Source organism: Talaromyces amestolkiae (genome assembly GCF_001896365.1).
Source record: "Talaromyces amestolkiae strain CIB chromosome Unknown scaffold24.1, whole genome shotgun sequence".
NCBI classification, from domain to species: domain Eukaryota; kingdom Fungi; phylum Ascomycota; class Eurotiomycetes; order Eurotiales; family Trichocomaceae; genus Talaromyces; species Talaromyces amestolkiae.
Genome location: NW_024468060.1, coordinates 197,209 through 212,465, shown reverse-complemented (window position 1 = coordinate 212,465; position 15,257 = coordinate 197,209). Strand labels below are relative to the sequence as shown.

General features: G+C 46.0%; 5 protein-coding genes across 5 annotated transcripts; 2 read left to right on the top strand and 3 right to left on the bottom strand.

Annotated features, from left to right (window-relative positions):
* Nucleotides 1-3,348: 3,348 nt before the first annotated feature.
* Nucleotides 3,349-4,680, bottom strand: BHQ10_009406 (uncharacterized protein; the record flags this gene model as incomplete). The annotated part of the gene is made up of 1 exon (XM_040882318.1): nucleotides 3,349-4,680. One exon carries the CDS (start codon nucleotides 4,678-4,680, stop codon nucleotides 3,349-3,351), a length of 1,332 nt encoding a protein of 443 aa, XP_040737908.1.
* A 619-nt stretch (nucleotides 4,681-5,299) lies between these two features.
* On the bottom strand, nucleotides 5,300-6,088 carry BHQ10_009405 (uncharacterized protein; the record flags this gene model as incomplete). The annotated part of the gene is made up of 1 exon (XM_040882317.1): nucleotides 5,300-6,088. One exon carries the CDS (start codon nucleotides 6,086-6,088, stop codon nucleotides 5,300-5,302), a length of 789 nt encoding a protein of 262 aa, XP_040737907.1.
* A 3,452-nt stretch (nucleotides 6,089-9,540) lies between these two features.
* On the top strand, nucleotides 9,541-10,710 carry BHQ10_009404 (uncharacterized protein; the record flags this gene model as incomplete). Its single annotated transcript, XM_040882316.1, has 3 exons — nucleotides 9,541-10,191; nucleotides 10,249-10,603; nucleotides 10,664-10,710. The coding sequence occupies 3 exons, from the start codon at nucleotides 9,541-9,543 to the stop codon at nucleotides 10,708-10,710; spliced, it is 1,053 nt and encodes a 350-aa protein (XP_040737906.1).
* A 388-nt stretch (nucleotides 10,711-11,098) lies between these two features.
* On the bottom strand, nucleotides 11,099-12,617 carry BHQ10_009403 (uncharacterized protein; the record flags this gene model as incomplete). The annotated part of the gene is made up of 5 exons (XM_040882315.1): nucleotides 11,099-11,137; nucleotides 11,423-11,501; nucleotides 11,549-11,784; nucleotides 11,839-11,935; nucleotides 11,986-12,617. 5 exons carry the CDS (start codon nucleotides 12,615-12,617, stop codon nucleotides 11,099-11,101), a joined length of 1,083 nt encoding a protein of 360 aa, XP_040737905.1.
* Nucleotides 12,618-13,189: 572 nt separating this feature from the next.
* BHQ10_009402 (uncharacterized protein) lies at nucleotides 13,190-14,191 on the top strand (the record flags this gene model as incomplete). The annotated part of the gene is made up of 1 exon (XM_040882314.1): nucleotides 13,190-14,191. The coding sequence occupies one exon, from the start codon at nucleotides 13,190-13,192 to the stop codon at nucleotides 14,189-14,191; it is 1,002 nt and encodes a 333-aa protein (XP_040737904.1).
* Between the last annotated feature and the right edge of the window lie 1,066 nt (nucleotides 14,192-15,257).

Genomic DNA, 15,257 nt, shown 5'->3' with positions numbered 1-15,257 from the left:
ATTCTTTGCTCCCACTTAGACAATCCAAGACTACATTATTCTATCTTAATAGCTTCAATCCCTGGCTGGATATATTGCCTAGACAGCGACCTACAACTTCGATCTCCATCATTATTCTATCATCACCTCGAATTCATATCACTTCTTCTGCAAAGCCAAAACATGCCTTCCGGATTCCCTAATTTTCGCCTGAAGCCATCCAACCTCGAGGTCGTGATGGCCAATCGGCAAGCTTCTCTGCAGTCTAAAACAGATGCTACCAAAGATGCCACCGAATACGATGCACAGAGCATGGCTAGCAGCGATACATTAGTTTCAAAAAGTAAATCGACCAAAAGCAGTCAGGGGTTTTCCTCGGGGTGGAAGAGAATGTGGCTATTGTCCCAAGAGCGAGTGGTAAGTGCTTCGTATTCGGGTAATTGACATACACGCTAATCATCTTCTTCTCAATCAGCTCAAGTAATGCACAGAGAACTATCATGAGATCACGAGACGACTACGAGAGACGATTACGACTCGGCCACGCTACCGGAGTGAACCCCCGAAGTCAAGAGAGAAGAAACTGACTATCATCACACGATCAACCGGCGGTATTGAGAGATGTTATTTCTTAGTGTTCGGACAAACTATCAGGATCGCATTACTGTGTCACTTTGATGATGTGGCAGCTAAGCCATTCTTCGCGTCTGATATATCTGTGACAAGGCAGTCATAGAAGCGCATTCAGTCATGTACGTGCCTAAGAGAGTGATCAGGAAGCATTGTAATATAATTAGACTATGTGAATCTGCACATATCCTTAGAAGTCAATAAAAGCATCGTATCTTCGAACTTCCCTATCTTCCGATGCCTTCTATCAATCTTGCACGATAACACGAATGCACTAAGATATACAGAGGGAGTACACATACGACCTGTACCAGTAGGTATAAAAGATAGGAAAATATCTAAGCAGCCATTGGTGTTACAATCAACATACTTTGTGCTGCCATCTTGCAGGAATGCCGGGACCCCTTGCATAGGAATGTTCCAAGGACTGCAGATTCGGACTGATAAGCCGTCCCAAAATAAAATGCCACCAATGATCTGGGCTGCGAAGCAATTCAAGCATCTCTAGTCCTGCAGATTAATTTGGCTGACCCACAGCCTGAAGCAAGTGAAGCATTTATCTCGTGTATCAACCCGTTCGTCAGTTACACACAGCATTCCATTACCTAGTTGAGAAGCAACAACACCAAACATTGATCCAGACTCATGTTTTTATATGGCATATGATTTTAATTTATATTCCTTGCACAGTGATGAAAGGGTCAATCTTACGGATTGTTGGGGCGCAAGTGGTTCTCTTGAAAGGGTTCATGCCGTTTTCCTCTGGCGCAATCTTAACATGGCATCTCAGTCCGACACAATACCAATGCAGGAAACTGCTAGAATAGTGGGCAATGATGGCATCACAAGTCATGGGAAAGATCAAACGACTGTCGCAACCTACCCCACAGCCTCAGAGAGCACATTTAACCTCAACAGCAGCAATCATGATGGCAATAATGTAGTTGAGCTCGAAACAGCTGAAGATTCAGATCAACTCATCGAACAAGGTTGGATATCCACCTCGCGTGAGTGGTGGATGGTGTGCTGCTTTGCTCTTATGGCTATGATGGTTGCCATGGATGCATTGATACTAATTCCAATTATCCCAGTAAGTCGTTCATCTGTGATATTTTAGGATCTTCATCTGACACAATACCAGAGCATTGCCGGAAAATACCATTCAAACCCATCGCGCGATACATTGTGGCCCATTAGTGTATACATCCTCGCCAACGCAACACTGCAACGCTGCCATGTCGCATTGATGGAGATCTGTGGTCGAAGGAACATGCTCATAGCAGGATTGGTCATGTTCACTATGGGCTTAATTCTGCTCTCTGTTGCACCTCCTTTGTTTCCAGTAATACTCGCTGGTCGTGGTGTCCAAGGAGGCGGTGCTGCGGCGATGATATCAATTCCGCCGGCTATGTTGATGGATATGATTCCAGGACGACGCAGATCAATTTACAACTTTGTTATAATCCTTAGCAGTGCAATTGGTGCTATATTGGGACTACTACTAGGTGGAGTTTTCCTCCAGCAAAATGAATGGAAATGGGTGTTCTATATATCGGCGCCTTTCTGTTTTCTGCTGTTTGTTATCACGCCCTTTGCTGTCCGGCCTATTGGAGAATCATTGGAGTCGAAGAAACGACTAATGAACGTTGACTGGACTGGCTCTATACTATTCTCTGCGAGCATGTCTGCGCTACTGCTCGGACTTACGTGGGCTTCCAGTCTGCAGAAAGAGCTGAAATGGGAGGTGCTTGTAGCTCTTGTTGCCGGAGCTGGGGGAATGATTGTTACCATGGTGTACGAAAGATCTGGAGCATCGAGACCATTTTTGTCCCTTGGGATACTGGGGGTCTCGCCCATCACGTTTCTGTGTGTTTTGATACAAAGTCTTTTGGTGAGTCCACTAGCTCAACTGAGGGATTGTCACTGACATCTGCCAGATTGCGGTGCAAGTGATTTTCATCCCCGCATACCTTCGAGGAGTACAAAAATCATCATCTACTTCAATCGGAGCAATTCTCATAGCAATGATCGTGACTATGCTGTTAGTCTCTGCTGTAATTGATCTAATACCTACGAAACTATATCACTATCGCTGGCTTCTATGGCTCSGATGGGCTCTAAGTATCATCTCATCTGCAAGTTTGACTCTTTTCAATACACACACTACGCTACGCGTCTGTGTCGTTGTTATGTTAGTCACTGGTCTGGGTCATGGTATCACTATATCAGCTACCCACACCGCTCTTCGAGAGCTGTCTCGACAAAGGTCACGATCTCAGCGAGATGCCTCCCTAATTGCGAACTTCATTCGAACGGCTGGTTTTTGTCTTGCCATTGCTAGTGCCGAATCGGCCTTTCGTACGCGGTTGAGAATACACAACGTACACTATTCACCTGCGCAAGTGTATGCATCAAGCTTCGCGGACTTGATGCGTGTCTTGACTGCTATGGCTGGATTTGGTGGACTACTGTCCTTGTTCGTTGGGTGGAGGAGGAAAGGGGATTCATACTTGCGTCCATGATTAAAGTGCCATACCACGGTATCAGTCTTTGAGACCTTATACATCTACTAGTAATATTAATTGCCTCTATTGACGAGTTCAGTCAAGATTATGTATGTCATTGAAGTCTGTATCCAAACCGGCCAGATACACGTGCAGTAATCTGTAACGACTGAATGACAACGAAGGCATATCGATGTCTATTCTAGCAAACCACACTACCACAAGTGCATGACACTCACTTCTCCTTGTCTGTATCAATACAATCAAGTTGTCGACCGCTCCATGTGACATCCCAGAACGTGAACAGGGCGTACAACTTGATCACGCTGTGGAAGTAGCCAAACACATAATAACCTGGAAGGAATATCAAATCCTTTGGATGGTTGCAAAAGTGGGGGATCAATTTCACCAATTTGGAAGCAAAGATCCAGACCAGCAGACATACCGTTGCAGACGTGCTCGCCCATGTAGTGTGAAGAAAACAGTAGACTAGCGCAAAGTCATAGAAGAAGGCAAAATTGACAAAGCTGGTGAGATAAACGGCATATACACACCAAGGCTGTCGGTACCAGACGGTACGGTCTGTAAATAGGCTGGCTGAATTGCTTCGCCAGGTAGTCCGGCTCCAGCGAAGACACTGAGAAAAAAACTTCGGGTACGTGCCCAACGATGTCTCCATCAGTCCATCTGCACAGTGTTGGATCTTGATATCCCAGCCATGCCGTACTTCGTATCGAGTGATGTAGTTGTCATCATCACAATTAAGAGGTCCAAACAGACTGAAGAAGAATCGCTCATTCAAGTATCCCTTTAAGAACTCAGGGGACTGCAAGATCGAGGTACGATGTGCAGAAGTACGTCCCGAATTGACAAAGACCCCACCATCAAGCGCATTCGTAGCCCTAACATCAAAGTTCTGACGTTCGAGATAAGCAGCACCAAGCATATTCCAAAACGCCGCAGCAGTAAAGCCCTTCTCCGTACGACGGGCACGTTTGTTCGTCCCGACAGCACCTACTTTTGGATCCTCGAAGGGCGCCAGAATCGTGGAGAGAAATTTCGGACTACGCCAAAACACATGGTCATCAGCAATAATGGTGATAGCAGTGCCAACTTGAGGAATTGCACAGGCGACCTGTACACGTTTGTTAGCTTGGACAGCTCGCAATACTGATATGGGGACCTTTTTGCAACGGAGTTGTGACGAAGCTAAGATTTTTTCGGTCAACTTGACCATTTCCTTGCTTGGGACGACGATGATGAGTTTCTTTGGATGGTTGGAAATGATTGACGAGATACACTCCACAAAGTTCTCGTTCTCGGGGTCAACTGTGGGCACAATAACGGTCACATTGCGAGGACGAAAGCGTGGCTTTTGTGGATTTGGCGTTGGGCGATACAGAACCCAGTAGGATATGATGTGGACAATCAGTCGTAAGTAGCGAAAGGCGAACAAGAAAAGAAACGCTACATTGCTGCAAAATAGGACCGATTGAATGGCCGGCAGGAGATGCTGTCCAATGGTGGCCGTGATTATTGTCAAGAAGGCAGGAGTAATATACTTCATCTCGAATGAAGGGCTCCACCAGGTTGATGATCTGGGTCTTCGAAGATATCTTGATATTTCAGGGTTAACTCAATGATGATGGATACAATACAAGACGCATCAAAATGCGAAAGAGGCTTCATATTATACCTCTAACACACATTGTCATTGTTTCTGCGTCACGGCGGACCCCATCACAAGGTTCAGTCACTATTAACAACCTCCTCGAAATGTCGGGTCTTGGAGACGGCTCTATAAGTCTGGTCGACATGTCGTTGGAGAATCTAGATACTCCAGATATTTTGTATGCTTTGTCCTGCGAAGCCCCGGTTTGACAAGCAAACGAAAGAACTTGCTTCACCGTGGCTACTTCTGTGGCTATGGAGGGCAAGTGGTGTCTTTCTACTTTTGGTTTGGTATTCTTTCTTCGCCTCCGACCTCGGGAGCTTTATTACACACATATCTACGAAACGCTGACGCATATATTGACTATCATGGTGACTGTCTTCGTCCAATATGTCTGCGCTGAGTGTCATAGAGTGAGTCACAGTAGAAGGTCATCTTTGTTCACTATCACTCAAGAATATAGATGTATAGACCGTTATACATTCTCTATCACGGGCTCGCCCTACAAATAGACCTATTCCTCAGGGTACACCATCTTCCTGGTAACACCTCCATCCACCACCATTTCCGTACCAGTAACAAACTCAGCATCAGCCAGGTACTCAACCGCACGCAGTATATCCTCAACTTTACCCACCCGTCCTGAAAAGTGCCAACGGTGGTCTCCCTCCGACAGACCGTCTTCCCATTCACCGCCATCTTTGCATTCATTGGCGACATTGATCCATCCAGGTAGGATGACATTGACAGCAATGCCATCACCAGCCAAGCTGGAAGCCATCGAATGCGTGAGCCCAATGAGTCCAGCTTTTGTCGCTGCGTAACCCTCCGAATTTGGCTCGGATTGGTGTGCGCGCGTTGAGGACATGTGGATGATAGAACCACCCTTGTCACGTCCAGCGCCTTTTCTTAACATTGGCAGACATGCTTGGCTCATCAACATTGCGCCGGTCAAGTTGGTCTGAATACTTTTATTCCATGTATCGAGACTCAGTTCGGCGAAGGGTGTGCTTCCAACGGCGCCAGTATATGCGGCGTTGTTGATTAGCACGTCAAGGTTCCCGTCGAAGAATTTGCCCGCCGCTTCGACGACCGATCTGATTTGTGATGGCTCGCATAAATCACATAATGCAGTGGAATAATTGCTACCCGAGGCGTTCTCAGTGAGGTGTTTCACTGTGTGCTCCAATTCAGTCTTGTTGTTGTCAACAAGGAAGACACTGTGACCTCTTTGGAGCAAAAGTCGCGACAGTCCTCGACCGATGCCTCTGGCAGCGCCGGTAATGAGAAAATTCTTTCCCATATTGATTGAATTATTTAAGCCAAAAATAAATGCCTATTATAGAGCGGATCAACGAGCCATTTTCCAGAACACATGGAGCTCCAAACATGATGAGGAAGTAAGAGTTGGAAAAGAACTTTGACGTCAGCGCGGGTAGAAATCTTAACAAAGCTCAGCCGAAATGGAGCAAGCCCTAGCCCTAACTCTGGAACGGAGATGCTGTTATGGCAAGAACAAGTCTCCAATGCCCATGAAAAAATTTATTGGATGGACATAATTCAGAAGTGAAATGAGTTCGAATATGCGGGTCTCAAGGACAGCATAAACCGCAAAATATTCAGAAATTCAGTCAATGTATAATAACTCCCAATACAAATACTATCCTGAGAAACGCCTAAAATGCTTTAGTTGCCACACCCCTTTCAGCTAGTGAGAGACTCGACTTCTTTTGTCTTGTTCCTTGGGTGTTGTGGACGGCCCAGTCGAAAGAACCCATACGATAAGAATCCAAAGCAAAAACCACACAAAGCCTTTCCAAGCCCATAAGATTATCCCAATGAGAAGTGCAATGATTTGAGAGTTATCGCGAATCCAAGTGTACCACTGTAAAACTTTTTCCCAGGTAATAATGACCTTGTATGATGTCTTGTCCCACCAACTCGGGTTCAGAAATGCAGTCCAACGCTCGTGAAGGCATCCATGTTCGACAGCATTATAAGCGTCAAACTTCTGCATGTGATACAGGCGTCTCCTCCAAAATTCTGTGAGTTCCTGGTTCTCACCGTATGGCTCACACTGTATAAGCCACTTCCGCCATTTACGGCAGACTCGATGCGCTTCTTCTTTGTCTATCTCGAACCATTCCGACTGATTCCGAGTGATTGCAAGGCGCCGATAATTATATAGCTCCAGATGAATGATCTGTTCAGCAAAAAAACAATTTCTGAATGTGCTTTGTCCACCAGGGGTCTTGTCTGGCACATTATAGATCCTCGGATACCTGACCGGGGAATTTAATCCATTCATGCGTTGTTGGATGTCCTGCTCTGTCCATCCAATTTTCACGTAACCGTATTCGCCCTCCATCATAGCTGTATAGAGAAGGGCTAGCTTTCCATTCGACTTTTCAGCTTTTGGTCCTTCTCGTAGCTTCTTGATCAATTTGCTATCAATAGTCGTGTCGTCCAGTGTATCTTGGCAGTGTTTGAACTCTGTTGATGTTTCTGACGGTAATGCGGGGTATAATAGAAGTGTCCTTGCCCTCGAGCTTGCACGTCGCTGTCGAGGTCCTCTTCCATATGAAGGCGAGTCACGAATCGGACTCGGTGTAAAAGGATTTGCATCATCATCGCCGTCATCACTTTCGATTAATATTGGATAATTTTCAGACTGAGGTGTATATGGCAATTCTCCAGTGGAATTTGATGTTTGCCCAGGAGGAGCAAAGTTCGTATTCAAAGATCGTCTAGCTGAACCTACCACAGGAGAGGTAATCGATCTTGTCGTACTCAAAGAGGACCTTTGAGATCTTCTTCTGTTGATGAAATTCCCTAGGGACGGTGTAGCACGGTTTTTGGGATATATTTTCAGCCATTTATGTCGCCGGTTTTGATAAGGCAGCGACGATCTGCTGGAGCTTATTCGGCGGAGAGTCGAGGAACTTGGAGATGTTTGTGTTGTAGTACGTTTGTATAATTTCTTCTTGACAACTTTATTTATCCTCCTAGGTAAGGATGAGCGTCCGGAGGTGTTATCCCTACTCGATGAAAAGGGTGACGACGTAGGCACTTGTAGTATGTCGAGGCTATCCATGCTGCTGATACCTTTCCAGGAAAGAATTTGTCGTTATTAGTCTACTGATTCGTTCCTTTCGCTGTTCGACATCTCAGAGGTACTCCCAACTTTTATGTGATTTCTTGCAGTCTGCTTGCCATTTAGCCCATGAATATGTCTCATTCTCGCATAAAAAGATACCCTTGCAAGAGAGCCTTGTGATGCCTCGATGTCTACGAAAATACGGCACAGTCAATTAGTTGACAGATGTAGCAGGGGTATAATGTAGTTGAGCAAATAATAGCAAGCCGTTTAGCGCGCCGTCTACTAGCCATCTCATCGCACTGCCACCCATTTTTTGCTAGAACGGGCACCAATGCACTTCGCCCGCAATTAGTGCTTTAAGAACCACAGAATGGTCGCTTTAGCTGCTTTTCGCGGGTGGCTGATATACCGATCGCAGCGAAATTCCATGCTACGAATCAGCAGTGTGTGTTACATTGCATGAAAATATTTTGGATACCATACTGACGCATGTCGAGGCCATAATTCAAGGATGCGAGACTAGCGGCATTCGCGCGACAAGAGATGACATTTCTACCAGTTCGCAGATGCATGGAATATTTTTAGATGTCGCTGTTCGATGAGATTGTTCCTCTCTAATTCAACCTTGATATGCATATTCCATGATGAGTGCGCGAGTAGTGCATAAGTAGCTGCTCGCAAAAATGACGCTAGGAATAATTAGGGCACCAACTGGGCAACTTTGCACCACCTACCTAGTCGTGGTCGACCCTGCGCGGATACAACTGAGTAATAATTTTGAACAATGGAATGGAAAAGTGGACGACTGAAGTATGCAGCTTTTTGGCATTCTTCTGACCGATAATTTACCTCCATATGCCCCGAAATTAATATTATGCTGGCGCTTTGAGGTATTCCTTGCAATGCGAACAGATATACCGAGCTGTATAGTTTTCCAGAGTGCTTCGCTGTCAGTTGGGAAAGTAAGTGTTAGAACAACCTTGGAACACACAAAACAAAGTCTCAGAATCGTAGTAAGGAAAAGAAAGAGGAAGGATTCTACATCGTTTTCGATTCTTTCAATATTATCTAGTCCTAAAGAATGTTCTAACGTTGCGATTGTTCCTTGGTTGATCGTAGGCGGGGAAAAGCGCGGAAATATCTCGGAGCATCGAATGATGGCTTCTTATGGGCATTTCCCTCGATGAAGGAGATGCACAACGTGCCTGTCGACTGCAGACCACAAGTCTAGTACTAATTAAATGTCGAGGATAAAATTCCTTGATATAATCAAGCCTCAGCTCTCCATTGTGTGACTATAGCATGAGACTTGCATACAGCGCCGAAGCATTTACGTTACACAACCCGATCGATCCTCATCGTGGCCAAGCCTTACCGTGTCCAAAAGTAACATACCTACGTACTCCAAGCGTATCAAAAACCTGTTAGAAATCACTATATGACCGTATTTCAATTCATCCTGAGTCTTGTTTTTTCCTTTCGAGACCTCCTGATCGTGACGTCATGAGTTGATGCTTGCAGTGGCCTGATGATGGTTAGACAACTTGACAGCCACGATTGTTCATATAAGAACAAATGTTTGACATTATCACAATGTCAGCTCTACACAAGTCACTGATCAAGACAACATCAATTGACTCTAAAAACCATCAGAAATGTCCCTCCCAGAGCTGCAATGGGCCCAAGTGGCCGAACAAAAAGGCGGACCACTTATCTACAAACAAATTCCCGTACCAAAACCAGGGCCCGATGAAGTTCTAGTCAAAATCAAATATTCGGGCGTATGCCACACAGATCTGCACGCGCTCAAGGGCGACTGGCCACTAGCCTCCAAGATGCCCTTCGTAGGCGGCCATGAAGGTGCCGGCGTCGTCGTGGCGAAGGGCGAATTAGTGCAGGGCTGGGATATCGGCGATCACGCAGGCATAAAATGGTTGAATGGGTCTTGTCTTACATGCGAGTTCTGCAAGAATGCCGATGAGGCTGTTTGTCCCGATGCGTTGTTGTCCGGGTATACGGTCGATGGCTCGTTTCAGCAGTATGCGATTGGAAAAGCGGCTCATACGACTAAGATTCCGAAAAATGTACCGCTGGATGCGGTTGCGCCGGTGCTTTGCGCTGGTGTTACCGTTTACAAGGGACTGAAGGAGTCTGGCGCAAGGCCGGGGCAGACGGTGGCCATTGTAGGTGCGGGTGGTGGTTTGGGATCTTTGGCGCAGCAGTATGCGAAGGCGATGGGACTTCGTGTGATTGCTATTGATGGTGGGGATGAAAAGAGGGCATTCTGTGAGAGCATGGGAGCAGAGGTAATCCATATTCCTATCCAATGGTTTTCTTTCTAGGGAAATACTAAACTTCAATAGGCATACATTGACTTTACAACATCAAAAGACGTCGTCGAAGATGTCAAAGCAGCGACACCCGGAGGACTTGGTGCTCACGCCGTTCTTGTTCTTGCGGTGGCAGAAAAACCATTCCAACAAGCCACGGAATACGTCAGACCCCGAGGATCAGTCGTCGCTATCGGTTTACCAGCAGGCGCATATCTGAAAGCTCCTGTTTTCAGTACGGTGGTACGCATGATCAATATCAAGGGCAGTTATGTCGGTGGTCGGCTGGACAGTGAGGAGTGTATAGATTTCTTTGCGAGAGGTCTAATCAAAGCTCCGTTCAAGACTGCTCCGCTGAAGGATCTTCCTCGTATTTTTGATCTAATGGGTGAGTGCATCTATTGCTCTTGTAATCGTGCATGGCAGACTACTGACACTATGTCGATAGAACAAGGCAAGATTGTGGGACGATACGTGCTTGAGATACCCGAGTAACTTTCAGAGACTTTTCGAGTAGACTCATCTTCACTTGAATAAACTTTTCAGTGTGAAGGACCTCAAATGAGAGCGCATCATTGAATGGTTTCCTCCTTTTAGCGTTCTCTTAACTCTGTACTATTTTCATTACCAACGATATTTCGTGTTGTATGACATAGCTTGCAATTTATAGCTAATGACACCTTGATGAATTACATGAAGCATCTATAGAAAAGAAACGTAGACCTTGATTGAAAACTTAGAAAAGCGACCAACGCTGACTAATATAACTTTAATGATAACGTGCCCTAAGACATATTTTGCATATGCTCTAGATAGATCCACGTAGGAAAATAGAAGGGCAAGTCGATTGAGAAAAGGCAGTAACGGACAAGTCAAGAAAATCTCATCGCTTCTTGGGCTTCAAGTAGTTGAAGATAAACACCTGATAATGTGTTAGTTACGGCTTGTAGCCTTACAGATGTAAAAAAGGATGACTACCTGCAAGGTTCCACCTCTTATCTATTGTAGCAAAAGTCTCTCTCATACTCTTGGAGACTTCGTCCAAGTCTGGACTGTATGTCCCTTGACCATTCCTGGCGATCTGATATGCGCATATTCTGTACGCGAAGAATAAACCCCAAGGTGACATGTCTTCTGGGTTCCGTCCCATGTAGCAATGTTTGTCAGTCAGGTTGAGTTTCACTGTAGCTATGATTTTTTGAATGACCTCTTGTGCGCGCTGGGATCGCTCGCCCAAAACGACATTCGGAGATGATAACAAGGGATATTGGAGCGCTACCAGGCAGCTGTAATAGTTTAAATAAGCTGTTCCAATAGAATGTGAATGACTAACCTGTAGATAAAAGCTATCTGATACTCGTCGGGAACTTCGACATCCAAGGAAGCAGCAAGCATGGATTGAAGAGTTCGATCTAGTTGAATCGACACATCATCGTCCTCAGCCGTGCCACTCGACAGATGCTGGAGAACTTGACCTAACAATCTCGCAGCTTGACATAGCAACGCAAATCTACTCATGTGGCCAGTGAGCGGCTCAAGCAATGTGCAGAGGTTGTCGGGGTTGACAATCTAACATTTGATGAGCACGGGAGAGTAGAGTTAGATGTCGTTATCAAAACATACCCCCTGATCCCATTCTGCGTCGTCCGCCGGCAACAAATCATTTAATTCAGGCTCTGCGGTCGCAAAGGGTCTTCCTGGACAGCCAATATTCACGAATCTCCAGTAGTCTCAGCGAGTGGGAAGCACAAATGCGGTTTGATCACGAACCGATCCAGAATCACAATTGCCCACCAAACCCTTCTTCGTTCTTCTGCCTCGACTAATGTAAGGACTTTTCGTGACTTGACGGTCTTACTGACGTTGAAACCCAGGGCATGTGCATAGCGAGCACAGGCACCGATAGTCAAGAAAGCGGCGGGATATATACCGTGTCCTATTTCGTACAGTCCCAAAAGAATGCATGCCTGTAAAACGAGAATCGAAAATGAACCTTCACCTTCAATGTCAAGAAAGAAATGCTTTGCAGCATAATACAAAGGAGTTCGAGCATCGCGTGGTCTTGCAGGCGGCAAAGTCGTTATGAGTCTGAGACAAAGTAAGAGCAGGACAACATCGGACTGCGATGGAGGTAATGTCCGAAGGTGAATATCGTAAAAACGTTTTTTGGAAATGAACGGCATCCACAGATGGATATGGTCAAAGAATTTGGCTGCTGTGTCATGAATATCATTCACATCCCCAATCAGGCGGAGAATAAGTGGCGGAATTGACGCAGCGGCCGGGGTGATTTCCAATTGCCCATCTTGTAGTATGAATGGATCTAAAAACAAGAGCGTCGGATAGTTGATGGATTGCGTCTCAAACAGTTCATTCGAATATTCTTCTGCGGAAGCTTGCATCCATTGGATTCTGCTGGATGCGGACAAAAAAGCGGAATGGCGGGTTGGAGTCGGCCGCGAATATTCGCACGGTAAATTCCTTCTGTCAATGAGGATAAGTTGACGAGCCAATATTCAATTGGAGCAATAATTGCCTAGTACTGACTCACTTTATACATAGGTTGCATCGTGGAAGGGCTTTATTGCATTTTCGTTTCCGTATCTTGCATGATCTGCAGACTTGACGCGCTTGGCTAACACTAGAGTCAGTGTCCGGTGATTGCATAGCGGTTTACACAGTCCAGACGTTCTCACGAATTTCTGGATGGTGCAAAGTGAATAGAAGAAGACAGAGGAAGTTGCGGAAGTTAAGTGGCCTATGGAGCGGCCGCAATCAATGGAAAATGGCGGCCGCCGATCGGCCGCAAGCTGGTAAAGACCCGCATACTTCCAAATTAGGCAAACAGCTGCCACCTCAGAATTTGAGATCTAGAAAGAACTTCTAATCAAATATAAATACTAAGCCATGCAGAACAGCATTTGACTTATCACTCCTTCTACCATATTCAATCATTTGCACGATAAGTGCCAACATGAGTCGCTACGCCGCTGCCCATGCTAATCCTCAAGGCCCTGGAGATGCACGGCCAACGGCTCTCCAGATCGTCCAGGATGAGAAACTTGAAAACAAACTCATCGGAAAAGTAATAGTCATTACTGGTGTCACAAGTGGTATCGGCCTTGAGACAGCACTAGCCTTGGCCGCCACAGGAGCAACGTTGTTCTTGACTGTCCGCGATCTGGAAAAGGCCAAGATGACGCTGCATGATCTTATACAGTCGAATCGTGTGTTTTTGGTCAAAATGGACAATTCCTCTCTTACCAGTATCAAAGTAGCGGCAGCTGAGATTCTTTCTCAATCTAAGCATCACGTCAATATTTTGATAAACAACGCTGGAATCCTGGGGGGTCCCAACCTTCAGCTGACGGACGACGGATTCGAGGCTCAGTTTGCTACCAATTATCTCGGTCATTTTCTACTTTTCGAACTTCTTAAACCCGCATTGATAGCCAGCACAACTCCTGAGTTTTCATCCCGGGTCGTGAATGTCTCCTCTTCTGCTGCACGTTCGGTGGGCCTCACTACCAGCGATAACTACAACTTCGAGAAGACAGAGTATGACCCCAGTATCGCATATGCTCAGTCCAAGCTCGCTATGATATACATGGCCAACGAAATTGAGCGCCGCTACGGCCAGAATGGACTGCATGCGACCAGCGTCCATCCCGGTGGTATCGCGACAAATATTTCTCGGAATGTGAGCCCGGAAATCGTTGCGATGATCATGGAGAAACTCAAACATGTTCTGAAAAGCACTGAGCAGGGAGCTGCGACAACTGTAATTGCAGCTATTGGCACAGAATGGGAGAGCAAAGGGGGGAGATATTTAGAGGACTGTGCAGAATCCCAGAGAGGGCCTGATGATTACGACGTCTTCGGGGTGGGATGGACTCGACAGATGTACGACGCTGAGAATGAGGCGCGGTTGTGGAAAGATTCGCTAGAGATGCTGGGTCTGCACGATGAGATGTAGATAGACTTTAACCTCGCACATGATAAATCACACTCACGCAGACTCCGAGTCCAACATGAGTGGTTTAACAAGCCAATCAAGAGCGTCGACGCCAACGCCCTCCAGAATCCGTCGCAGAACGGAACTTGGCAATGTGGAGAAAGTGTCGGAGTCACTCACTTCTAATAGCGAGCTATCATACATAGTAGACTGAATTCATTAATCGCAACAGACTTCATATCGAACTTTCAAACACCATCCCCCTCCAAGAGTTGACGTGGAATAATGTAATTTGCGAGGCTGGTTGTGGCACAGTCAGCGCCGCCGTCTATATCTATTGGGCTATGGCTTAACATTCCGCCTTCATAGCAAAGGATACGAATAGCCTTTATATATATAGATTGTCTCCCATGGTGAAGCATATCCGTTTTACAATAATAGAGCTTAGTATTAGTGGAATCATGCTGCTTTGGGCTAGACTGTGCTGTCAGTGCGTATCAATCTTACAGAGGACGGTACGTACGTACAGAAACTGATAAGGCCAACCACCGAGACCGACGGGCCAACGGACCCGTTCACCGAGCACCGAGCTGTATTGCCAACCCAAACATACCGATGAAGCTATATGAGCTCCCAGGGATATGAGATAACATGAAATTGATACTTCAAGATTTGCGATAATATGGCCCAAAAGTGATATTTTTCGACTCAGCTCAGCAGTACGGTGTGTATTGGTGTTTCAATACGCGGAAACAGGTGGAGACAAGGCGCTTCGAATACATAATCCAATTGGCCAGTAGATCAGAACGTGGTGACCGCAGACCCACGTAACGCCAGTCCGCTTTCGGCTAGAGGTGGACCGGGTCCTTCCCCATCCCGCATTTCACCATTTCGAATCAGCTGAAGCTGCGAGGGCGCTCCAGAAAGGTTTCTTTCTCTTGTTGGCTCTCTTCTTTCTTCTTTCTTTTTCCTCTGCACTGGTGCTGATGCTTGGGTCAGCTAGTCTGTGACATCTACTCTTATACGCAAATAGCATACCGTCTAACTTTCATGTGCAATGCTGCTGTCATTATAAATACTAGCTGCA